This window comes from Podarcis vaucheri (assembly GCF_965113315.1).
Source record: "Podarcis vaucheri genome assembly, chromosome: 17".
Lineage (NCBI taxonomy): Eukaryota > Metazoa > Chordata > Lepidosauria > Squamata > Lacertidae > Podarcis > Podarcis vaucheri.
In genome coordinates, this window is record NC_138755.1 from 42,848,331 (window position 1) to 42,875,012 (window position 26,682).

Below are 26,682 nucleotides of genomic sequence, written 5' to 3' on the forward strand. Positions count from 1 at the left end.
ACAGCCCTAAGTTTTAACATATGAAAAGCAGCACAAGCAAATCACTGACAATGGACAGTGGTCTTCCCACACAGAAAAACAACCTATCACATTTGCTTTGTCAGCACGTATCAATGAAACAGGGATCCAGCCTTTGGGCAGTCTGTGCTACGCAGCAGAAAGCAAGTTGTCGGCTGCAAACTGACCAGCCGGTCTTAGGTAAGAAGGCACCCAAATCACAGTGGAAGCGAACAAGGGCCAATGTGGAATTACAGTTGCAGCATGGGAACTGCTTACGAGTGGTCAAGTCTTACGCAGCGCTTGTAAACGACAGCATCCCATCCAAGTCAAAGAAGTGAGTGGCAGGGCCACTTCCCATGGCAAGGTTGCCCTCTCCCAAGGGAAGGGAGCATGCCACCCGCCCACCCACCAGGTTCCTGGATATAGAGTTGACTGGTTTAAGGAGGAACGTGACCACACCAAAGCTCACAGTGGTAACATTACATCAGCCCAGAGTCAAAAAGCCCCCAAAGCTTTACACAACATTGAAAAACATACCAGCTACACTTATGACCAAGAATTATTTTTAAAGAAAAGGATTTTTAAGTGAAACTGGAAGAGGAGTTTTCTATTCGCTCTAGCCCTCTGGGATTCAACTGCATGAAGTTCATATTCGTAAAAACTGCATGGTTTAAATGGACATCACAAAGCAGCAATATGATAAGTCTCCCTTCCAGAAAAGCTCTGTAATTTTACTGCTACTGTATTACTGTCGGTATGGCATATTTGATGTCTAAAACACACCTTTTTTTTTTTTTCAAGGATCGATCACAACTTTGTTGCAACAATGTCCTTTTGGTGTTACAAACAAGGGATGGAGGCACCAAGAAAATGAGAGAGTGAAGTGGTTTGTCTAGTGAAACACACACTCCACTCTGGCAGACGGGAAAAAAGACAACAGGAGAGCCCCCAGCCACCCACATTCTTTCAAACTTTGCAGATCTCAAAAGAATGCAAAAGTAAATATACCCAGCAAATAAGGAGAGGTCTGTCCTCTCATCCAGGTTTAAGCAGCTAAGGTGTTAGAACAGGCAATAACTTTCAACTGAGCACATACTGGAGAGTTCCTTTCAACAACAAAAAAAGTTATAGCATTCTAAATCAGAGGGTGCAGATTAGAGCTAAAGGAAAACCCCAATTCCAAAGCAATTAACGTTGCTTCTATTTGGTTCTTTCATACATTTTTTACATTTCACAAGCATTTGTCACCTAAGAGTACAAAAGAAGGTTAAGAATGTCAACATTTCCTGAGCAAATAACCTCCAAACTTTAGGGAACTGGAGAAGGGGGAAAATATAAGGTAACTAGTGCTTGAAATAAACTCCTCTGCAGCAAGCAAGCTACAGACCTCTTTGGCTCTGAATTCACACTCACATGTCAATGTGACATTCCCTTCCAGTTAAGATGGTATCAGGCAAAACAGTTTAATGGAATTCATTTTTAGGAAGTGGTCACCCAGCTTCAGCAGTTTCCATAAAATGGGTTTGTAGCAATGAAGGCACCAGACAGGGCTGTCATTTCCTTCATTAAAAACCATTAGGTATTGTCAGGGGTTCAGGAGCAGAGACGCAGAGAAGGGAGGAAGCAGAGAGCGAGGGGGAGGAATCCGAAGGGAAAATGAGTGATGATGACGACCCGAGATCTCCAAGCCTAAGCAGTGAGTCAGAGGACTCCCAAAAGGGAGCCCCAGTGAGCAGAGCAAGGGGGGGATCCGGGGGGACACCCCAGGAGGAAGGGAACAGAGGAGATTCAGAGAGTAGCAGCTGGAAGTCGGGACCCACGCTCATAACTGAGGGCGGCAGCAGCTGGAAGTCGGGACCCACGCTCAAGACTGAGAGCAGCAGGGAGGAAGGTAGCCAGGCATCGGGTTCCGGAGGCTGTCAGCAGGAGGGAGGGCACGAGTCAGGGGTGGTCACGCCCTCCTCAGAGAGCGAGGCAACGGTTAAGAGGAAAGTAGAGAGTTGGGCGCGCGCGCCAAGTTCAAATGCAGCGGAAGCTGGAGCAGTAAGCAGCCCGGAGAGTGAGCCAGGTCCTAAAGCCCGCCGCAAGGAGGCAGAAGGATCAGGGGGGTCAGCGTCAGAGGAGAGTAGAAGGGAGGAGGCCCAGGGGGGCAGAAGGACCCAGAGACGTAGGGAGAGGCGAAGGAGGTGGAGCAAGGCTAGGGTATTAAGCTGGTGTGCAAGAGGCGGGGACTCAGACGGGTCTTCGCCGACCTAGGGCAGAAGGTGTAGAGCTGCACGCTGCAGTTCGGAAATGAAACCTGTAACTTAATAAAGACTCTTATAAAGTGAACGCTGGCGGACTTGGTCCTATGTGAGCTGGGACTGGGTGGCAGCTCTGACAGTAAGACCCGTCTCACAAAAGCTTCGGACACCTGATATCTCGCAGCGGAGAGAGAGGCAGCTGGAGGAGGGGATCGGTGTTTGGGAGCAAGCTCACGACGGTTAGCAGAGATGACGGAAGCAGAGACAGTTGCAGCGCTGCAACAGGCAGTTACCCAATTGAACGCGGAGGTACTGGCATCCAAGAAGAGGGAGGAGGATGCGGCAGCCGCCTACAGAGATCTCCACGCCAGGTTTGAAGCATGGGTTAAACACGGGCAGCCAGGACCCAGACCGGAGGGGGTTGGGTTGGCACGGAGAGCAGGAGGGCTTGTGGCCCACTTCGATGGGAATTTACAACAGTACCCCAATTTTCGAGCAGACGTAATGTGCGCACTGCAACTGCTGGCAAAAGACTTTAGAGATGAGGAAGAGAAAGTGGGGTTCATACTATCCCATTTGCATGGGGATGCTAAAGCGTGGCTACGCAATTTGTGGAGGGATAAAGATCCGGCGCTTCAGAATGCAGATGCCTTTATCAAAGCGATGGATGCGTGTTTTTTGTCTACTATTGATGTGGATCTTGCCCGACGGGAGATTCATGGACTAAAACAAGGGAGGGCAAGCGTCCGGCAGTACCACGCCCGCTTTTTTGCGCTGGTCAGTGCCTTAGAGTGGGACCGGGATTCGCCCCCTGTCAGAGACTTGTTCTGGGAGGGTCTAAGCTCTGCGGTCAAGGATGAAATTGCAAGGGGGGAGAGGCCCCGAAGCACGCAGGAGGTGGTCCAAAGGGCGCTGACTGTGGGGGTGAGGCTGGAAGAACGTCCATGGTGCAGAGATGAAGGACGTGGAGGGCGCGAAGCAGCGAGAAGTTTCTCTTTCGTTCCAAGAGAAGCAGCGCGTGCGCAATCCACACCTCCGCCTGGAGGGGGAGGGGAACCGATGGAGGTTGGAGGTGCAAGGGCTCAGTCAGCAGCCAGAGCCCAAGCACCGACAGCAGTGAAAGCGAAGCCTCCTAGAGGGAACAGGAAGTGTTACATCTGCGAGGATCCAGGCCATTTGGCGAAAGAGTGTCCCCGGAGGCTCCACAAGCACACTGCAGCCTCAGCAATGGTGACTGCAGCAACGCAGCAAGGAGAACCACAGCAGGGAAACGACGATGTCTGGCTGGAGACAGAGGCACTGGGGCCCAGCCAGACGCATCAGTGAAGCAGTCCCCAGCGATCTTGCAACCCACGGACCCCCTCCCACCCAAACCAGTAGTGCAGCTCACAGCATCTCTCCAGCTACCCGATGGCGTCACTATCGAAGTGCCGCTTTCTGTGGATTCTGGAAGCAACGCAGACTTTATAGCGCAGGATTTTGTGGAGCAGCACGCTGTACAGCTACTGCCTGCCACTCTGCCCCTGCAAGTCGTCACAGTGGATGGCAGAGAGTTGCTAGGGGGGCAGGTGGTGAAGCAAACGCCACCGATGGTGATGCGCCTTGGCAACCACAGGGACGTCATCAGTTTTAATGTCACCCAACTGTCGGACACGCCCATTGTGTTGGGCATGAGTTGGCTGGACAGGCACAGTCCAACACTGGCTTGGTACCAGAGACAGCTGATCTTCGGCTCCTCTTATTGCGCAGAACACTGCATCCTGCCCAGACAGGAGGGAGAGGAGGAGGAATCACAACTGCAGTTGGGAACGTTGCAAGCAGTCCCCCACAAATACGCAGACTTTCTGGAGGTCTTCTGCGAGAAAGAGGCTGACAAGCTACCACCGCACAGGCAATATGACTGCAAGATTGACCTCCTACCAGGGGCGACGCTGCCGAAAGGGAAGCTGTATTCCATGTCTGAGGACGAATTACAGGAACTCAAACAGTTCATAGATCACAATTTGCAGCGCGGTTTCATCCGGGAGTCCAGGGCAGTAGGGGGCAGTCCTGTTTTCTTCGTGAAGAAGAAGGACACGCCCCAAAAAAGACTGGTGGTGGATTTTCGCCTCTTAAACAAGATGACCAAGCCTTCTGATTTCCCCATGCCCAGGATTGACGACCTACTAGCGACGGTGCGCAAGGGACGCGTGTTCACCAAGTTGGACCTGCGAGGTGCGTACAATCTCATCCGCATGAGGGAGGGCGATGAGTGGAAGACAGCCATGTTCACGCCTCTGGGCACCTACGAATACAGAGTGATGCCGTTTGGATTGCAAAACGGTTCTCACTGTTTCCAAGCTTTCATGCATCATGTGTTGGCGGGACTCCTTTACAAGAAGTGCGTCTGCTTTCTGGATGACATCCTGATATTCTCCGACTCGCAGCAAGCCCATGACCAAGATGTTCGGGAGGTGCTGAAGAGGCTGCAGCAGCATAGACTGTACGCCAAACTGGAGAAGTGCCAGTTCGACACGACGGAGGTGGATTTCTTGGGTTACAAGTTGTCGGACAAGGGGCTAGCCATGGACAGCGCCAAGGTTCGTGCGGTGTTGGATTGGAAGAGCCCGCGCAATCGGAAGGAGGTCCAGCGGTTTGTCGGCTTCGCCAACTTCTATCGCAAGTTTATCAAGGGGTTCGCGATGCAGACGGCGGCCATTACGGACACGCTAAGCTCCAAGAAAAAGAAATTCATCTGGACGGAGCAGGCGGAGCAGTCCTTTCAGGCACTCAAGCGTCTCTTCGCGTCGGAAGAGCAACTGCTGCATATCGACCCCAGCAGACCGATGCGGGTAGAGACAGACGCGTCCGATAGAGCAGTGGGAGCTGTCCTGCTGCAAAGGGACCCACAGGGGGTCTGGAGGCCGGGAGCGTTCTACTCCAGAAAGCTCAGCAAGTCGGAGCAGAACTACACCATCTGGGACAGGGAGTTGCTGGCCATTCATGCAGCTTTCAAGGCGTGGAGGCACTTCCTGATCGGCGCCAAGCACACGGTGCAGGTCTGCACGGATCACAAGAATCTGGAGCACTGGCGCACGGCTCAGTTCCTGAACCAGAGGCAGATACGTTGGGCGGAGTTCTTTGCTGACTTCAATTTCCGAATAGAGTACGTCCCAGGCGACACCAACGTCATGGCGGATGCACTGTCCCGCAAACCGCAATACCTCGAAGAGGCGACGCCAGCGGCAGCCATGCACATCTTCGCGCCAACAGCGTGGGCATGCGCTTCAGCCACAGTAGACCTGGATGCGGTGCGGCGGGCGTTGCAGGACGACTCCTTCGCGCAGGCGAAGATGGCAGAGGTGCACAAGGGCACGGCGAAGGGCGACGAGTTCCAGATACGAGACGGCTTGCTCTTACGTAAAGGGGCCATCTACGTGCCGGGAGACGAACTTCGCGCCAGGGTACTGCAGCAGCTGCACGACGCACCCACGGCCGGGCACTTTGGCACGGAAAAAACGGTGGAATTAGTCGCAAGGGACTTTTGGTGGCCCAGACTGAGAGGGGAAGTCGCGGACTACGTTGCGAGGTGCGACACCTGCCAGAGGGCCAAGCCGGTGCACAAACCGCCGGCGGGACTGCTGGAACCGCTGCAAACGCCGTTTGAACCGTGGGAGAGAGTGGCCCTGGACTTTGTTACGGATCTACCCAGCTCGAGAGGCAAGACAGCTGTACTAGTGGTGGTGGACTTGTTCACCAAGATGGCACATTTCATTCCGTGTGCGAAGGTGGCCACGGCGGAACAAACCGCCAAACTGTTCACAGATCACGTGTTCAAAGTGCATGGTCTGCCGCGGTCTATCCTGTCCGACCGCGGGCGCCAGTTCGTCTCGAATTTCTGGCAGAAGCTGATGAGTTTTCTAAATGTCAAGGTCGATCTGGCATCAGCAAGACACCCGCAGACCAACGGGCAAGCAGAGAGGGTCAATGCCATCATGCAGCAGTACCTGAGATGCTATGCCAATCAACAACCTGCGACCTGGGTGGATTACCTGCCGCTCGCCGAGTTCGCTTACAACAACACGAAGCACGTGTCCACAGGGGTGACGCCGTTCTTCGCCAACAATGGGAGGAATCCCAGAACCTTCCCGGGACGGGAGAGAGTGGGGGGCGGAGAACCACAGACGGCGGACGCGTTCGCGTCAGAGTTGCAGGCGGTACACGATCAACTCAGACGGCAGCTGGAGCTAGCTAAGCACGCCTACAAGGTGCAAGCTGACAAGCACAGGCGGGTTGGCGAAGAGATCCAAGTGGGAGACTGGGTCTGGTTGGCAGCCCACGCAGTGCCGACCAGGTCACTGGCCAAGAAGAAGTTGGGGCACAAGCAAATTGGTCCGTACCAAGTCGAAGCACAGATCAACCCGGTAGCCTTCCGACTGGCGCTGCCGGAGGGTTCCAGAATGCATCCGGTGTTCCACAGGTCGGTGCTTACTCCCTACAAGGCACCTCACAGATTCCAGGAGCCAGGGACGGCACCGAGTCCGTTCCGGGAGCGGACGGAGACGCGAGGGGTGACGCAGCAAGACCCCATCAACGAGGTCACGGAGATTTTGGACTCCAGATGGGGGGAAGAGGGAGTCGAATACCTCCTAGCCAGAGAGGGCACCCGGGCCAGCGCCAATAGCTGGGTGCCAGACTACGCTTTGGAGGAACCCCTGCTCAAGGACGAGTTTCATGCCCTTTTCCCACACAGACCCATGCCAGCGAGCTTCTTCGACGACTGGCTGTTCACGCCCACACTTTCTTCCAGCACGTTCCATGGATTCGACTCGGACGGGGAACCCGCACTGAGCACCCGTTCCCCAGAAGGATCGCCGGCGGGTTCGGCGTCAGACACCTCGTATTGGTGGGACGATCGACCGGAGGAGCAATGGCGCCGGAAGTGGCTGGAGATGCCAGGTCGAGCGACCGACGCAGAGACTGACATGGACGTGTTCGGGGAGGACCTTGGGTTCGAGCACGGCGGTACAGAGATGGAAGCGGAACAGGTCAACGTCGGCGACCGCGAGGAGGAAGACTCGGAGGTCTTCAGTTGGCGGCCAACCACGGGGAGCGAACTGTATCCGGCATTCCCTCCCGTGATGATGGAGCACCCAGCACCCACACCTGAAAGCGGGGAGGGGGGAAGGGGGGGCTTCGAGGGGGGGATGGATGTCAGGGGTTCAGGAGCAGAGACGCAGAGAAGGGAGGAAGCAGAGAGCGAGGGGGAGGAATCCGAAGGGAAAATGAGTGATGATGACGACCCGAGATCTCCAAGCCTAAGCAGTGAGTCAGAGGACTCCCAAAAGGGAGCCCCAGTGAGCAGAGCAAGGGGGGGATCCGGGGGGACACCCCAGGAGGAAGGGAACAGAGGAGATTCAGAGAGTAGCAGCTGGAAGTCGGGACCCACGCTCATAACTGAGGGCGGCAGCAGCTGGAAGTCGGGACCCACGCTCAAGACTGAGAGCAGCAGGGAGGAAGGTAGCCAGGCATCGGGTTCCGGAGGCTGTCAGCAGGAGGGAGGGCACGAGTCAGGGGTGGTCACGCCCTCCTCAGAGAGCGAGGCAACGGTTAAGAGGAAAGTAGAGAGTTGGGCGCGCGCGCCAAGTTCAAATGCAGCGGAAGCTGGAGCAGTAAGCAGCCCGGAGAGTGAGCCAGGTCCTAAAGCCCGCCGCAAGGAGGCAGAAGGATCAGGGGGGTCAGCGTCAGAGGAGAGTAGAAGGGAGGAGGCCCAGGGGGGCAGAAGGACCCAGAGACGTAGGGAGAGGCGAAGGAGGTGGAGCAAGGCTAGGGTATTAAGCTGGTGTGCAAGAGGCGGGGACTCAGACGGGTCTTCGCCGACCTAGGGCAGAAGGTGTAGAGCTGCACGCTGCAGTTCGGAAATGAAACCTGTAACTTAATAAAGACTCTTATAAAGTGAACGCTGGCGGACTTGGTCCTATGTGAGCTGGGACTGGGTGGCAGCTCTGACAGGTATGTTCCAATTTAAAGAGACAGAAAGCACTACCGCTCCTTAAATAAAACACACACAAGCTAAACTGATTAGCATGACACTCAGCTGAAGAAGTAGAAGCATGAAATCAATCTTATTAAGAAGAAATCTCATTGGTGTACCCCCTGCTGTTCCCACTCCCTTTGAATGACTTGGCTTCCTCATTTAACGTCCCTGCAGAAATTGAAGAGGTTATCAAACACACATCCACAGCAGAAAGCTCTTTTTCAGCTTTGAGAAGGACAAGTGTCACAATGCATAGATGTCATTCATGGCTTGAAGCCCCAAACACGGAGTTCAAACCAAACTATTTAGCTATGGCTCCAAATTCAACTAAGGCCTTGAAGGTGTGATTAGGGCCTTGTTGGCTTGGGATATGTGTCTGTTCTTTCTACTCACACTCTATTATTCTGCCTTGGCATGGGAAGTTTGGGTCCTTTGCTATGTTTCAGCCATCCAGGAAGTCCTCAGCTTGGAATACCACCTTCCAGCTCTGCTCAATTTAATGTGCCATCTAAGATGTTCAGATTTAGACCAAGAATTTACAGACCGATTCAAAAAGGCTTCTAAAAATTATATGCAATGTGTCACCGGCAATGTTTTTTACACAACTGTGCATGTTGGTAATACAAATCTGCCAGATTAAGATAAGTGTGTGCTATTTGTACAGAGCATTAACAGAGACCAAAAACCCCCACAAATGGCAGTGTGGAGCAGTATAGATCAGTAAAACCGTACTGGAAACATGTTTTAATAATTCAAGAAATGTTAAGAAATTAGTAGTTATCTACAGGTACTGTGAGGAAGAATCAAAGATTAATTGGCCGATTTGTTATTGCTAGATATAGTATTTTTACCAAAGTTTTAGAAAAAAACAGTCTGCTTCCTGATTTGAATGAAAAGTTGAGGAAAGTGTGTCAGGGAGCCTCAAATAATTAATTAACATATTGTAGGCATTGGTGGAATGGGAAAATACATTGAACTTGAGAGTGTGTATGCGTTTTTGAATAAGCAAGCAAGCAAGCATTGGCCTCATTTTCTTAATTATTGGAACACCTGAAGAAGACACATGCCAAGCAGTGTTAGCTACGGCTTACCATTATGAAGGATCTATCTGGAGTGAACAATTTGTGGTAGTATTGTAAGCCTTATGTTTATGGGACTACTCCTTCTGTTAAGTGTTAGGTTTTATCTGATTATCTATTTGCATATCCTTAGAAAATAAGCTAAGATTAGAAGAAACCCTCATCAAACAAGAGCAGATGCCAGCACAACCTGGAAACTAGGATGGAGTAGTACCAACAGTACCACAATGGCCAAGGAAACATGCAGGGATCCACCAAAATGGAGCTGTGAAATAACCAGAATGACAACCAAGTTGCCCCCACTCCCCTTCCCCTTCCCCGAGTTTTCCACACACTGGAGAGCCAGGGCTTGCCCTCTCCTACATGCAGAGTGACAGGGCTGGTGCAAAAACCAGGCACCTCCCACCCATTCTCCATGGCTGAGAACAGCAACTCCAGTGCAGGGGAAAAGACAGAAGAGTAGCAAATGCATGAAGGCTTGTGGGGTTTTCCACTTGCTTCAGGCAATGCAGATACTCAGAAACAGTAAGAAAATTGCTGCTTTCGAAAATGAAGTGAGAGGTTGGGGTATGACTGAGGACTTACCAGGATAAAAGCATCAGAGGCAACCGCAGCTGACTCCCACGGTCAGCTGGAAACGTTCAACGCAGCTTGGTTCCAAATGCCAAGTAACTGTCTGCATCTCAGAAAGTATTCCCTGCTCTGAATCTAAGATTCCCCTCCCCTGTAGGCATGTGCTGGTAAAGAGACTTGAAATTCTTATTCTTCTCCGGGGGAATAGAAAACCCTTTTAAATAGGAAATACGCCCCCCCACACACACAATCAAATTGGTCAGACTCCAGTAAACTCCACACTCTTCTCAAACATTCTGCAACTGCATAAATATATATAAGGGAGAGGGAGTAATGAACAAACCCTTGAAAGGTTAGAAAAATAGATTAAGAGAGAGATCTACACACAAGGAAAGAAGAGGGGTGCTTAACCCATTAGGGCAGGGGTATAGCTTTAGGAGGCTGAAAGGAATGAAAGCCATTATGACAAACCTATTTATGTGCCAGACACACACCATTGGTCATTATTCAAACAGCTACAAAACAGGGTGCTGGTGGTGGGAAACTAACTTTGTCAGTCATTGGAAAGGTAGAGTTATGTAGATGCAATTCCCTTCAAAATACATAAATTACCTTATTTCAGAAGCAAAATGTCCTTCCCACATCAGATAGTGCCCAACAGCAATAACTGAAAATCCCATTCACAGAAGCTCAGTTCTGGCATCCTAACAAACCATGGGAAGGAAGCTTTAACCATTTTAATACAATGCAATGTCTGCATTGACAAATCACAATCGAAGGCATCTCTTCTCTTCCAGAAGCTGGGGCAGTATATGCACATGGGAATGAATTTATGGTACTGAATGCTGGAGAACTGAAAGCGAAGGCAAGTGCGCTGCTTCAAACCGTGAACTGCCTACCATATGTTTGGAAGTTCAAACCACAGTTTTCAGTTCCGTAAACCATGGCTTTGTATAAGGTTTGAACTGAGCCAGAGATGACTGCCAAGAGCCAAGCAAGCTTATGAGAGTGTGTGAAAAGCTGTTTGTTGAGGCATACAGAGGCAGTCTGGGGTGGAACAGAAGTACCACATAGACACCAGGAGATCTAAGGCAGGGTGGCAGGCAGAAGCAGAACACTACATGGGCTTACAGGCCTCTGCAGTGCACATGAACCAATGAACATGCCCAACCCAATCCATGAGCTCTTCAGATCTGTCAAAAGAGACCCTCCTCCACTCTCTTTCCAAATAAGTGTGGACGGTCCATCGTCTGTTGCTTTTCAATCTGAACAAAAATGAAGCAACCCCCCCTCCAAAAAAAACCCACACACACCTGAAAGCATGAAGTCAGAAATTACCTTCTCATCATCTACACATGTTTATGGCCTCTAAGCTAGACTGATGTTTCAGACTGCAAGCGAAGGGCAAACTTATGACATTTGGGGTCTACAAACTCCTCTGAGAGTTTGATAAATGGAATTTTCTTCACATTAACAACAAGGCTGAAGTCCAAGCACTTGAGGACGAACACAATACCATCTCTTAATCCTTTTGTAACAGCTTCCTCACTAATCAGCGTCCAATGTTTGGAGACCCAACGATCTTTGTTGTACTGCAGGGTTGGGCCTGGACTGAGGTAACGTTCCAGAAAAGCCTAGAGAAAAGCAGTTGGGAAAAGAAAGAAGGGAAAATGAGGTCCAGTGTTGTCCAGTAACTTTTCAGCTCAAAAAATACAACTGCCAATTTAATTTGATTATACAGGACAATGTCCCTTGTAGTTTTGTCTAGTCGCCTTTCCAGGTCTTTATGTTATCTGCCATAAGCAAAGGAAGACTTTGGAGTTTTAGAGGAACTACAAAAGCAGTATCACTTAGGCCCAATGAAATGAGCTGCTCTGCCAACAGCGCAGGATCGAGGTCATTTTCTCCACACCAGATCCATGTGACCAGCAGCCCCTCACCCTTCCAGCTCTTTACTGAAGGGCCCTATCCTTGACTAGCGGAACTCTGTTGAGCAAAAGCAAAGACAGCTGACAAAACACCGGCTGGGAAGCAAAGTGCTTTGGCTTACACACCTGGAAGAACAAGTTATGCTTTCAGGTGCTTGCTCGATACCACTTCAATTTTATTCAGTGCAAACACTGGGGTGTGGCAGAGAAACTCTGCCAGAAGCTTGTTGAGAACTCACTGCTGTGAAGAGCAGAGCCAATAAACTGTTCCCATGCACACTAAAACTCCTGGTAACTGTCATGGTTAGATCACTTAGCAGCTGGATGGACAAACTCAAGACAGGAAGCTGAAGAATAGCCACTCCACTGTGAATGTAGAGCCCAAGGGCAAAACTGCAAAGAGGACATTAATATCAGGGTTGCTATGTAGAACTTGTGGTTCTGTGTGCCTACAGAGACACCTGGAAATGCACCTGTCCACAATGGCAGCAGAATCTGGAGATTTCTAGGAGTGATAAGGCGTTTGCCCATGTGCAGATGACGCTCTGTAATGAGGCAAGGTGGAAGGCAGAAAACGCTGCAAGCAAGCAAAGGGAAATTTGTGACTGCACTGTTCACCTGTGCTTCAATCTTCTGTGCCATTTGCTCAATCTCTATAAGCCAGGGTGGCTGATAACCACTCACCTGTGAATATGAATTGTTCCCAGATGAGCAGCCCCTCCCACGCTGCCCTCAGGGTTGTGTTCCAAAAGCTACCTGTGGAACTGTCTTATCTTCTCACCTGCCTTTTCAGAGGGCAGGCTGAGAGCAGCATCTTTAGCACCCAGTAGCATCCTTTCTTAAAATGGGAAGCATGGGGGTGATATTCAGGAGATATTCTGATGGCAGAATGAAGGAACCATCTCCGGGAAATTGGGAGGGGGCACAAAAAAAAGAGGAAGAGATACCGTTCCACAGGAAGTTTCACAGCACAACCATGTTTTCTTCCCTCCTTTCCCCAAAACCAAAAGCTCCAGCAAACACCAACGCTATCTAGCATGTAGCCCTAGAGCAGTGTTTGAAATTAGCCAGACACCAGGCACAGTTTGACTATTGGCCACTTGCAACCTATCTCCACCGTCTGCAGGTGCAGGCCTGGGGGTCATTTAATCCTGACTTGTTTTCACACACACCAATACCACATCCTGTGGAATTCTATCAGTTACATTCTATCTGCACAATCAGAATGAATTTCAAGAACCAAAATGCTTCTTCTGTGCAGCCTGAGCAGGAGCAGTGAACAACATTACAGTGAATTGTTGTAGCTTGTTTTCCCTTACTCCACTCCACTCCACTGCTCTGTTCACAGTTGTGAATAATGTTCTTACATTAAGAATGCTCCATGTCACCATTAAGAAAAAGACATAGGAATATGCCAATATATATATATGGACAGTCACTGGATAAAGTTCTCAAAGTTCTTAACCTAGCTCAAGGTAGTCATCTGAACGAGCCAAATGTTTAACTGACAATTAATCACAGTCAGTCCATCATTTGAAAAATAAGATTTTAGAGCCGTATTGCCCCAAAACGCCAACCAGACATTCAGTTTTGGCAACTGCAACCCTGGTTTACGAAGTGATTTGGCCCCTCGCTTATATCTCTGAGCTTCTACCACTGCCTTAGAGATGCTATACAAAGTTTGGGGCTTCCAAGTGAGAGAGCATCTCCTGACTCCTTCCGTATTCTTCATACAAAGAAAGGAGGAAGGAATCAGGAGGTGCTCTCTCACTTGGCAGAGAAACCTCCTGGAAGCAGTTTGAGGGGCTCTCTTGCAGCGAAGAAGGGCCAAGAGCAGAGGAACCCACACTTTTGGACACTGTCTCCCTATGGGGCAGGAAGGCTCAACACAACCCAGCTGAAAAGGGGACTGCCAGCAGGCAAAGCAAGGACGTGCACAGCTTGGCACTGTGCAAGGCAGCAGAATCCTAATGTTTGCGACCCCTTTGGGACTCCTTTCTTGTTCTCTAGAAACAAACCCAAGGGGGGGGGGAGTAGCGTACCAAGTGTGGGGATGTGGTCAGCAAAGGGAGAAGGGTGTTCCTAAGTGAGCAGAGCAAGGGATGGCCAATTATCCCCTAACACTGAATTTCCAAGGCTGCTGTGATCCGCTGTTTCCATTCTTCCACACGCACACCCCAACACTGTTGTTTGCCTGCCTCCAAGGGGTTTACAAGGGGGGAATATGGCAGCCAGTGGCATAAAATGAATAAATGGAGACTTTTGCACACAAAAAAGTAGAATTCAGCAACCCTGTCCCTACTGGGTGTCTACACACTTTCAAGCATATCCTTGCAACCTATGGCAACGGTTAGCATTGTGTAAAAGAAAGCTGAGATGCTCAGACAGCTGAATTCTGTGCCAATAGCGGCATTCCTGCGGTACCTTTGGTGTCATGTTGTTGGCAATGCAGAAGGCCAGGTGTTGCAGGATGCTCTCCATGGTGTGGTAGTGCTGCTGCCTTGTAGTGCGGAGGTACTTCTGCAGGCCTCTTGCCATGGATGGGAAGATGGCTTGAGCGGCCTCGCGGGGATCCATCACGTCGCCCGGGGCTTTCGGCTGCTCCTCTGCCTGAAGGCGCTTAATGTGGGTGAAAGCTTCTTCAACTGCTACCACAAGCCTGCATGCCAAAGGACATGGACAGGGATTCACATTCAGGGTGAGCTGAACTACAGCAACGTGGTCCAGCTTGCTTTGCATAATGTTCCCAAGATTATAGGGAGGGGCCGCCCATCCACAGCAGTACTTGCATCTGATGCTTATCTGTATGGACAGCTAACCTCATCCAAATGATATGAATAGTGTATTTAATTGCACACAACATTCCAACGCGACACGAGTAGGGAGGTCCAAGCAGGGTGGCCGGGGCCTCTCTGTTGCTGTCCCAGCCAGGGACAACTGCATGCAAAAGCTACGCATGCCCACCGATTCTGGCTGGCTGACGCGCACCAAGCTCTGAACAGGTTCATGCTGCAACTTCCCCTTCGCCTGAAGTGTGAAGAGAGCAGACCCCTCGAAATGAGGGAGGGCGTGAGAGACTGCAGAGATGCCGAGTTTTGCTAGGCAAGAGAGGGAAACTGCTAAGCCGCACAGCAATCATGTCCCTGGGGTATTTGAGAAAAAGTGGCCTGTGGACACTTGAGGCCCCACCCTCCAGTCTCCACAATGGAGCTGTTTCCAGAGGAAGAACAGTGAAGGGGATGAAACTCTGTGCTGCCCACCAGGCAACGGCTTGTTCCACCTGCCTTGCCCCACCCTCCTGCCCTGGGAGCCTTCAGAATGGAGTTGCTGCCATGGGCATTGTGTGCATGTGTCTTTCAATGAACTGCATGGAGTGGAAGATTGTAAGTCATGCAGGAGGGGAAGTGTGTGTATGAAATCAACAGGGCCTTATTTATTTTTTGGTTGCTATTTTGTTAATGTTGTTTTATAGATTATGCAGTGAATCCTAAAATATAACTTTTGTTGTAATTGTGCTATTTAGCTTTTTTTAAGTTGTTTTGTGAATAGCGTTTGTAATTGGTTAACTGATGATTTGTCCATTATCGTATATGATTTCTGTATTATTTGTGATGTTTTATTATGTTATTTATTGCTTGTAAGCCAGTTTGCGATTCCTGTGAATGAAAAATGGCATAGAAATATAATCAATCAATCTAGCTCTGTGCCATCTACTTCACACTGTCTGGTAGCAGCTGCCTAAGTTAACAGAGAAATATCTTTCCCAGGTACCCACTGGGAAGCTGGGAACTGAATCTAGGACACGGACTCTGACACTCTGGGCCTTTCCCTGTGGTGGCGGCGTGGCTGTGTGAGAGAGAAGAGGTCGAGTGCCAAGCATGGATACAACTGGGCTCTTTTCTCCACCTGCAAGAGTTCTAAGCAAAAACAGAGAATATTGTGGCTCTGTGATGAAAATTCCAGACTGATAATCGGGCAGCCCTGAAAGCCACCCGATCTCTTTAGGTCTGTGGTTTCCACAGCTGTTGCTTCCATTGGAGAAGACGGCAGCCAGCGTGGACCCCTTCCCTTGCCCTCCAGGCCGCTTGCTCGAGTGACTATGTTCAGCTCTCTTAATCTGCAGGGCAGGAACCTTTGCTAACCACCCCCTGGTTTTGTGCAGCTGAGCAAACAAACTCCGGACAGTGCCTAGCAAATGCAAGGGAAGATCTGCAAGCACCCAGAGCAGCAAGGAAACTGGAGGAAGGAAGGACAGCAGAATTCAGAGGAAGACTGTTAATCCTGGCCTCTTGTTCTTTGCAAAGACTTGCATGCATATATGATGCTAAATAAAGAAGCAGCTCATTTTTTTCTTTTTACACCTCATCATAGTTAGAGGTGAATAATTAATTTCCCATCCCTTTTCATTTTTTTTAAGTGAAGGAAATTGCATTAGAACAGAAGTGCAGGGTGGGGGGGGATTTGACCCTTCTCAGGGGACAGCAGGGAATGGCCATAGCTCAGTGGCAGAGCATCTCATTTGCATGCCGAAGGTCCCATATTTGACCCCTGGCATTTCCAGGTGGGGCTGGGAATCCTGCCTGAATCCCTGGAGAGCTGCTGCTGCTCAGTGCCAACTGTACAGAGCTAGATGGTCCAACTCTGTACACAGTAGCTTCCTATGTCCTTATGGATTTTCCTGACGGAACTGCCTCCTTGTTATTTGCTATTGAGCTCCTTCCCTGTGTGCGGCCATCCTGATCCCTACCTACAGCTGCTTTGGAAATAGTTTAAACAGTACACAATAATCTCCACCTCTCCTAGCTTGGCCTTCAGATCACAAAAAGGTAAACTGCAGTTCACATTTTTTTAAAGGGCGTTCATCCCAGCCACTTTTATTTCAGCAGGAAAGCAGTGGCACAGATACCCAATCCAGACCCTGTGCCAGCAGCTTCCTGCCCCACCCCCTGCTATCTGCAGTACCAGCAGCTTCAAGCAGCAGCCCAGGGTGGGCATTCTGGGAAACTGACCCAGGCTTCCTATTTAGATAGAGAGCATGACATTGGATTAGGGACCGGGCCCAACTGCCTCCCCTTCAATACAACAGCAGAAGTGTTATGCATGCTTTAAAAAGAACAAGGAGGTGTGATTAATGTCACATGTAGTTTGGCCATAAGAATCCCATTACTAAATTTCCTGTGAAAGAATGAAGCCAGGAGTAAATCTTGTCAGCCTGACAGGCAGTAAATATAGAAGACTTGGAGATGACCAGAAGCTCCACTCAGAGAGATAACAAAAAACAAAAAAACAAGCAAGGGATCCCTTCAGGAAATCTCTACGTGTAATTCATCTGGTCTTTCCCATTGTTTGGCTGCTGTTCGAATCTGCCCCGCCTAAACACATAATCAAATATTGTTTACTGATGAATTCAAACTCTCCGGGAAGGTTTTTAATATATATACTGTATGCTTATTTGAAGCCAGCAAAATACTGAGACACGAACTGAGCACACCGCTGGGCAGAAGGAACTTGTGGCTGTCTAGAGGGGGAGCTAGTTAATGGGTCTGAGAAGGAATGTCAGTTGCTGATAGTCAGTAAATGTTCAGCAGGATTTGGCACTGAAAACAGTGCAGTGGTGGAGGACTGGGGCAAGCCCTTCTCCTCCCCTACGCAGAGGGCCTCCAGCATGAACTCTTGACACAAGTGCACAGTCCCAATTCACACAATTAACTGAGGCCAGAGTTGGAAAAAGACTGGGGGGTGGGTGGCTTGCTACATGCATGTTGTCAGTGTGGCAAAAGGGTGAGTTCTGCTTCATTATCCTCTGCAGGCAATATCTTTGTCAGCCTGGCTGAGCATATAAACTGAGGCAGAGACTAAAGACGGAGCAAGACCTTCTCGCTCTGTTACCTCCCTGGTTGCAATGATGTTCTGTTTCCAAAAAGCAAGTGACTCAGCTCCATGATCCCAGGCAAGCCGTATGAAGCAACGGATCCTCCCAATCCCAGTTCTCCTTGGCACGAATGTTGAAGTTTAATGCTTTGGCACCAGTTTGAAGCACGAAAGGCTCTGATGATTGGCCTCCTCTGCGAATGCCCTCCTGCTCTAGAATCCCCAGCCTTTTCATTCCCCAGCCCCCCTTTTCTGTTTGCACAATGCACATGGTTAAATATATATTCTTGTGATAGAAAATAATTTCACCACCAGGGAGCTTCATTGTATGCATCTCAAGGCAGATCCTGCCTTTTAAAGAACAACCTGAGCCTGGCAAGAGCAGGGTTTCATTTCTGGAGCTCCAAGTTCCTTGTGGCGTTGTCGTATCCTGTGGTACTTGGACTCTGCATTTTGGACTCTGCGTTTTGTGAGTGAATGTCGTGTATGCAGCAAAGACAGGTTGGTGATCACAAACAACTGAAGAACACTTAACGCTCTCCGACCGCTTTGTGTTCAAAGTGCTGTGAATGCATTACTGTGTTGTAAGCCTTATAAAAACCCATACAGTCGACCTCAGAAATCGAATGCCTTGCGAGTCAAACGTTTTGCTTCCCAAACGCTGCAAACCCAGAAGTGAGTGTTCCGGTCTGCAACATTCTCTAGAACCCCAAAGTCTGATGCAGCTTCCAGAGCTTCCTGCAGCCAATGGGAGTTGTGCCTTGGTTTCTGAACGTTTTGGAAGTCGAGTGGACTTCCAGAACGGATTCCGTTCGACTTCTGAGGTGCAACTGTAGTAGACTAGGGTAAGGTCTAAGAGAGACAGCCTGAGGCCATCTAGTTAGAGGCAGAGCTGGCAGTTAAACATAGCTCCACTCTTTCAGCCAAGAGCTTTCACACAAGCTCTTAGCAAGGTTGAATGTGCTGCTAGAAACACCTGAATATCTGTAGGAAGGGGCAGTGAGCACCTCAAAAAATGGGAAGGATTTACTGAGAGTAAGACACACAGTACTTGTGATCAGCCAGGCCAAACACAGCCCATTAGCTGTGATTTAAGCCCTTGGTGGGCCACTAGACACTTCTTAGTGTTGCTGCTTGTCCTGGATTGCAAAAAGCAGGAAGGTTAACAAGTACATGACAAACTGCAATAGAAGAAGAAGAAGAAGAAGAAGAAGAAGAAGAAGAAGAAGAAGAAGAAGAAGAAGAAGAAGAGGAGGAGGAGGAGGAGGAGGAGTTTGGATTTGATATCCCACTTTATCACTACCCGAAGGTAGTGATAAAGCGGCTCACATTCTCCTTTCCCTTCCTCCCCCACAACAAACACTCTGTGAGGTGAGTGAGGCTGAGAGACTTCAGAGAAGTGTGACTGGCCCAAGGTCACCCAGCAGCTGCAGGTGGAGGAGTGGAGACGCGAACCCGGTTCACCAGATTACGAATCTACCGCTCTTAACCACTACACCACACTAGCCTGCGTTTGCTAATGAGGTTGTGAGAAAGCCCCCAGAGAGAAATCTGAATGCTCTGGGAAGATAGCATGATGAGGACAGCCGATCCCACTACCTCCACTTTAGCTAGGAACTATGTCTAACCCCAACCCTGTTCCATCCCTCCGTTCTTGCTTTGCAGCACATTGGCTACATCTTGGAGATGTACCGGAGAAGTTGTGAGTCCAGTGCGCAAGGAAAGACATTCCTTTTTGCCTAAGCCTGGGAAACCCGGGTGTGTGTTGTCCTTTCCCAATCCAGCCAGCTGTGCTGAGCCATGCACTCCACTCTAGTCTCAGTTGACTCTCTGAACATGCAATGGCTTTTGCCATTTCATCTTGCTTGGCACCGGTCTCTCTCATTTATCTTCCCCAGTTAAGGGCGCAGCACACATCTATTGGGATGGGTGCAAGTGGTTTGAGCATAGCACACCAATCCTGGCCCGACTGCACTAGCTACCAGTTAGTTTCCAGGCCCAATTCAAAGTGTTGATTTTGACCTATAAAAGCCTTGAACGGCTCAGGACTGCAATTCCTCAAGGACTGCTTCTCCCCATATAAACCATCCCGGACTCTGCATTCATCATCCGAGGCCCTTCTTTGTGTGTGTCTTCGGAGGGTGGCAACATGAGAACAGGCCTTCTCTGCAGTGGCTCCCCATTTGTGGAACGCTCTCCTCAGGAGGGTTCGCCTCCTTCCAAAAGCGTTCCTATCCAACCAGGCCTTTGGCTGATTAATATCCTACAGCCTTTTAAATGTATCTGTGGGAAGGGGGAAGGTGTTATTGCTTTGTTGTAATTATTTACTTGAGTTTTATCTTGTATTTTCTTCTGTGAACCGCCCTGAGGTCTTTTGATGAAGGGTGGTATAAAAATTTAATAAATAAATAAATAGGAACTCTGTATCATCTCCACTCCCATTCCAGACTAAGGAAGAATTGTATCATCTCCTGTGGTTGGCCTGCAGATAAAATTCTTGCCTTGCTCGACGTTTCCGGACCCTGCGCTCGTGGTCTGCTTCTTCGTAATAGAGCTCATTGTGACTGGAGTCTCTGCGGTGCGCTGCAGCAGCTATCATGGCCCTGGACTGCCCCGCTGCACTGTTATCTGGCCCTTGAAAGAGAGCAGAAAGACTGAGAATTAAGAAAGAAAAGCCCGTCAGCTTGCCAGCAACGGTGATAACCTAACACCACCTTTCATTTCCTCCCTTATTCCTAAAAGGAAAAATACTTTCTGACCACAAATATTCCCTTGGGGTGCAGAAGTGCAGTAAAGGGATGTTTTTTCCCTGATGTACTGAAATGTAAACCGGGAAAGGGAACTTAAGATGTAACCTCCGTATAACCAACTTTTACAGAAAGATACAGCAGCAACACAGAACTGGAACTGGGTGAATACACTTAGACAGAGGACACATACACCAAAGATGCTACTTACCATTTGCTAAATGCATTTTCAGTTTGGCCACAAGGGCAGCTGGAGCACATGGCAATTCAGCGACAAGAAAGAGGTAGTGTGAAAGGGGAAATGGGAGGGAGGGAGGGGAGAGATTCAAAAGGAAAAAAACAAAGACAGAAAATAAGAACATCAAGTGACATGAGACGGACAAAAAACAAAGCGAAGCAGTGCCAGACAAAATAAAATAAACTTCTCAAAACCGGTGAAAGATTTTTTAGGCAGAAACAGGCACAGTAAAGCAAGATGGCGCTACCAGACAAGCAGGACATAGGACGCCGCCCTAGGCCTCTGGGTTTTCCTACTTGTCTGCTCCAACCTTCAATGGCTCTCCAAGGACTATTCCAAGCCTTGGAATCCTTTTTCTTTTTAATGCCAGGGCCTGAACCCAAGATACTCTGTATGCAAGGAATGTGCTGTCCAGCTCTCTGGGGAGAGCTATGGTCCCTCCCCAAATGTGTCCAGGTCTCCCATCACATCTATAGTTTGGCTCTCATCCTAAATAGGGAAGGGGGGGGGGTTACAAGCTGTTTTTGTCCTGGGAGCTTTCACATCTCCCCATTGGGGGTGGGGGAGGTGATAGGAGGGACAGACCCCTTTTGAGAGCGAGCTCTGGTTGGTATGCACCAATTAGTTTGGAAGTAAAATGGGCCCACCCCAAAATAAGATCATGTTTTCCATGTACTGAGAAGGCTCCCTGGCCATACAGAAGAAGCAGGGCTTTTTGTGACAGTACTCAATGGTACAGAGTACTGACACCTCTTCTTTTGCTGCCCGTGGCAGCCATTTTGTGCCGGCACCTACAGATTGTTTATCATTATATGAGCACCATCATCTCATTTTTAACAAAAAGAAGCAATGTGCAGAAGTACATAAAAAGTAGACATTCTGTAAACTAAAAGAACAGTATGCTTTTCAAAGGTCAAAATGGCCGTGTGAGTTTCCTTGACTAGCAAACTGCTGAGGGCAGAGATGTAAGAAATGAGCTCATCTCATTAATCTGGAGAAAGTACTTCTGGGCTCATACTGAATGCCAAAGACAGGAACTGGTGTTTCCTCCTTGCATTTGCTTGGGGGTGGAGAGAGAAGCATGTTGCTTCCTAATCACAGCTAGGCAAGAGTCCTGGATTTGCCCAGTTTTTTATGGGAGTGTCTCATTTTCACTCCAGAGAGAAGGGGGAGAGAGGTCAAAGCTGCGTTGGCTAACCGTTCAAGGACCCCACAGACCATGCATGCCAGCGGTGGGTGTGACCAGCACACACTCCCCACCCATATGCACAGGCAGATGTCCACACATTCACTTCCAGGCAGCAGGCGCAGGGGATGAGCAGACAGGAAGGCAAGAAGGCAGGCAGAGACATACACACACTCAGCGGAGTGGCGGGAGGACTGCAAACAGGCATGCGCCCCATTCACACATCACTGTGCTGGTCTTGATGGAGGGCTTGAAACCACTTTGCTCAACAATGTCCCCTGCTGCTTGGCACACACACACAAAATAAAAAGAAGCCAAGTTGTTGCGGGCCTGGGGGGGCACTAGAAATTACTGGGGTGTGTGTGAATATTGCCTATAGGCTAGTCAACACCTGGTTAAAAGGATCCCTTTTGCAAGCCTAGAAATGATGGCTATGATTGAGCTGGAAAATAAAAACAAAAAGCAAAATTAAGGCAAGAGAGGGGAATGGAAGATGGGCAAGTCTCCCAAGCTTGCTGGAGCACCCAAGGTTCCCTGGTCTTGACACCTAGCACCCAAGAGTGAGGAAGTGAGAGCAGGGAATGGGGAAAGGCCCCCCTTTCCCTGAGCACCGGCTGTTTCCACAACTGCTTGTTCAGAAAGGGAGAGGGGGTTGGGGCTGGTGGGACAAAAGCAAGGATTTCATCTCTGATTCAGATGTTGAGCTGAGCTGCTCACTGCTCTCAGGCAAGTCCAAGTGTGGGGAAGTTCACCAGCATCTTTAAGGGAAACGGGCATGCCTATAACCACATCTTGGAGCAGAAGTAGCTGATTTGGTGCCCTCCAGACATTGTTTGACTCAACTACCATCAACGCCAGCCAGCGTGGCAAGTGGCCAAGGGCGATGGGAAGCATGAGTCTAACAGCATCTGAAGGGCCATGGCTTCTTCCCCCAACCTGCCTTGTGGTATCGAGGAAGTGAGTGTTAATGTTGAGACGGGGCAGGGAGAGAGAGAGAGAAATGTGTACCATGAAATTAAGTGCTCAGGTGACTCTGAGCTGTTCAACACTTTTTGGTCAAGGGTCCCCACCTGGAAACATTACATATGGGCAAGGCGGAGAAATACAAGACCCTCATCATTCATTACTCATGTGACAGGAGCACCAGATGATTACTGGAGACTTTGCACGTCTCTGGGCATGCTGTCCAGTCTCAGCTACAGAGCTCTACGCATTGGTGTGATATTTTGCTGGTAGAAGCCTATGTGTGAATAGCTCTTCCCTCCAGATAGTCATGCCAATGTGTGGACATCTATAGGCGGCACCAGGCAGTCTTTGGGGGGCTCAATTATCCTCAAGGAGGGGTAATGATGCTCTGTGTCCATCATCCAAAATCTATCTCTCAGCATGTGAGAAATAAGCTGAAAGCTTCAACCCTGGATCATAACAGAGGCAAGGGAGGGGGTGGGACGGCAGTCTGACTTTCCTGCAGTCCAGGTCAAGGCAAGCAAAAGGGGGAAAGACATAGAGCAGCTTCCAAACATTACCACCAATTAATTTGCCCTCTCTCAACCTACCATCGACATTGTAGACCTTCAGACCCGCCATGTGCTTCTCTGCACGTGCTTTGGAAGCTGTTAACAACAGGGGGTTGTAGACAGAAAAGTCTCTGTGGTAATTTTCCAGAACGACTAAAGCAGCACGCTGGATACTAGAAAGAGAAATGGGAAGAAATATATATATCAAAAATGTAGTTAATGAAAACCACAATATATGAGAACAACTTCCATAGTCTCTCTGTATTTTGGCAAGCACAAGCCCAAGGAAAGCCTTCATTTTAACCCTAACTCACATAAAGACTTTCTGTTGTTAGATTACAATGCCCTTCATCCCTAGCCACTAGGACCTGTGGTTAGGGATGAGGGGAGCCAACTCTGGGGACCCAAGGTTGGCGAAAGCTGCCTAGATCCCCTCAGGTCTCCTCATTATAGTGCCAGGAAAATAAAGCAGCTGTTTTCAACTTGTTTATGCATTGTGTCTGAAGAGCCACTATTGTGCCTTTTAATTTCTCACCACCAAACTGGTTCAGTGAAAGACTCAGCCTTTGTTTATTTCTATATTTCTTTTTTGCATGTGATGTATTAAAATGAAATAAAAATGTTTAAGAAGAAAGAAAGAAAGACTCAGCCTTCCAAGAACCATGGAACTGCAATGCTGCTGAGTGTATGAGCCAGAGTTCCCATCTGTAATGCTTCTCATAAGCCTCCTCCAACACTGGTTTTTATCCAGCTCATTGTAATTAAAGGACAGGGCTGTTGTTGCTGCTGTTTTAAAACTTTTAAGAAATTCTCTCCGTACGTTAGTGGGAGGGTTTGGGTGGGGCTGCAGTAGCAGGGGGAATTTTCTTTTTAACCCTTCCCCCTACACATAAGTACACTACAATTTCCCTGGTCAAAAATTATGTGTTTCCCAGAGGAGCCACATATAGGTATCACGTATGATTTAGATCAGGAAAAGTGTTCAGGAGAAAGGTTAAACCAGGGGTCAGCAAACTTTTTCAGCAGGAGGCCGGTCCACTGCCCCTCAGACCTTGTGGGGGGGCCGGACTATATTTTGGAAAAGAAGAATGAAATCCTATGCCCCACAAATAACCCAGAGGTGCATTTTAAATAAAATCACACATTCTACTCATGTAAAAACACGCTGATTCCCGGACCGTCCGCGGGCCAGATTGAGAAGGCGATTGGGCCGGATCCGGCCCCCGGGCCTTACTTTGCCTACCCATGGGTTAAACCTTCCCTCTCCTAGCATCTCAACACCAACCTAATTTGGGGGCAGGGAGGGGGATTACTTGCAGCTGTTTTAAGCTATAATTACTGAGAGATCAGGTAATAATAATTTTATTATTATTGGTGATCTTTCACCACCATCTATTTTGGCTCATAGTTCTCCCTTTTCCTTTATTTTAAAACTTCAGATGCAAATCAAATCATTTGTTTATACAAGCATTGATAACAAAGCTTGGTAACACCATTTGCAACTTAATAAGTCCTAATATTTTTGTATTGGTTGCTTTTTATTTTTATTGCATTGATACATATATTATCTATTCTATATTAATTACTATGAGAGCTTTCTCTCTAATAAAACTGTAAGGATATAATCATGCTGCAGTTTGCTTGGCCACAGACAGGTGATACTGGATGATAAAATAATAGAATCCTAGAAGAGCAGAGTTGGAAGGGACCCACAGTCTGGGGAGCTGCTGGTCCATTGGGAGGGCAGCCCAGGTGAGGAGAGGAGAGGGTCTCTGGAGGACGAACATGAAGGCACAGGTGAGGAGTGGAGGTGTGCGAAGCAAGCAAGCAAGTGGATCAGGCAAGAAGTCTGGGTGAGGCAGAGCAATCTGAAGGAGGGAGACGCAGGTAGGTGATCAGGGTGGTAGGCGAGGCAAGGAGGAGGGGTCTGGAGGAGGGAGAGGCGACTGTGCAGGCTACCCAGGCAAGCAGCCCAGGCAAGGTAAGGAGGAGGGAACCAGAGGACAGAGATGTGGGCAGGTAAGCAGCTCAGGTGAGCAATGGAAATATGGTGGGTTAGCCAGGTATAAAGGGAAGGGCTTGGCCAGGGGGGCAGAGGGTTAGAATGTAGGAAGAGGCTGCTGCTCAACTCAATGGCCCATCTATCTAGTCCAGCATGCTGTTCTCACAGTGACCTACGAGATACCTGTGAGAAATCTGAGCAGAAGAACACGCTCCTGTCCTGTGGTTTCCAGCAACTGGTATTCGGAAGAACTATTGCCTCCAGCTGTGCAGGCAAAACCTAGCCATCCCAGCTAGTGACCACTGAGAGCCCTCTCCTCCATGGGCTTCTCCAATCCTCTTTTAAAGCCAAATAAGTTGGTGGCCATCACTGTCCCCTACAGGAGCAAATTCCATAGTTCAACTATGCACTATGTGTAAAGAAATACTTTCTTTTGGCGGGAAGGTATGGCTGGCAAGAGAAGCAAATGGGGTCACAGCCCATAGTATGTACACATTTATATGTATTATTCCAGTATCTTAAGCTCCTAACACATGCAATGATTCTACTTCTTTATTAATTTAACATCTTATAAAACAGACACCGTTACCAAGCTATTCCATTACAAATATTATTGTTTCTCATAATAGTATCATTTAAAATAATTTCTATTTCTCCTTTGATTCTCAAAGTAAATGGGTTTCAAGTTTTATCAAAAATATACTGTTGCTCTCTCCCCCCACCCCCGATAAAATGGCTCAATTTGGCCATTAAAGAAATGTCCCATTTCACCCCACTCCATTCATTTATTGTTGGTGTTATTTGTAATCTCTACTTGCATGCATATAACCATCTTGTGGCTGTCAACTAAGGAGAAATACGCAAGTTCTTTGTGTTCCTTTTTTTGCTGAACCATCTACATACAAAAGAAGTGTCATTGGCTGGGTCCAATGAGGCTTCTGGTTTTCCAACCCCCTTCTTTTTTTCACTTGCTCCTTTGCCCACTAAAGAGAGGCGGCACTGAAACGCAAGGAGGAGCAGACCTTAATTACATGGATGGCACCAACCAGAAAACCAGAAAGGTCACAATCATTTGCAGAATGAGCACATGCCTGAAACAGGCCCCTGGGGCTGCATTGCTGAAACCTTCCTGCCCACATCAAGGAGAAGCCCCACCCTTTGCAACTCAGCTTTGCCGGCTGCATGTTACGAGCCATAAAGGAATGGGAACCGCCCCCCACCCAACGTTAGCGCATGTACACACCCTTCTCTTCCCACACAGGCATTCACTTCTAGGCGCAAA

General features: G+C 48.9%; 1 protein-coding gene across 4 annotated transcripts in view; it reads right to left on the reverse strand.

Moving 5' to 3' along the window:
* Window positions 1–11,250: 11,250 nt before the first annotated feature.
* The window catches only part of VANGL1 (VANGL planar cell polarity protein 1), a 48,585-nt gene continuing 33,153 nt past the window's right edge, over window positions 11,251–26,682 (reverse strand). For 3 of the 4 annotated variants that reach the window (XM_082205940.1, XM_082205938.1, XM_082205939.1), the window contains exons 5-9: window positions 23,438–23,571; window positions 20,669–20,707; window positions 20,212–20,344; window positions 14,264–14,498; window positions 11,251–11,545 (exon numbers count right to left, since the gene is read on the reverse strand). In XM_082205940.1, the coding sequence (XP_082062066.1) occupies window positions 11,285–11,545; window positions 14,264–14,498; window positions 20,212–20,344; window positions 20,669–20,707; window positions 23,438–23,571 (802 nt within the window). In that variant the 3' untranslated portion in view covers window positions 11,251–11,284. The remainder of the gene's footprint in view (window positions 11,546–14,263; window positions 14,499–20,211; window positions 20,345–20,668; window positions 20,708–23,437; window positions 23,572–26,682) is intronic. The other variant, XM_082205941.1, reaches the window with a different exon arrangement.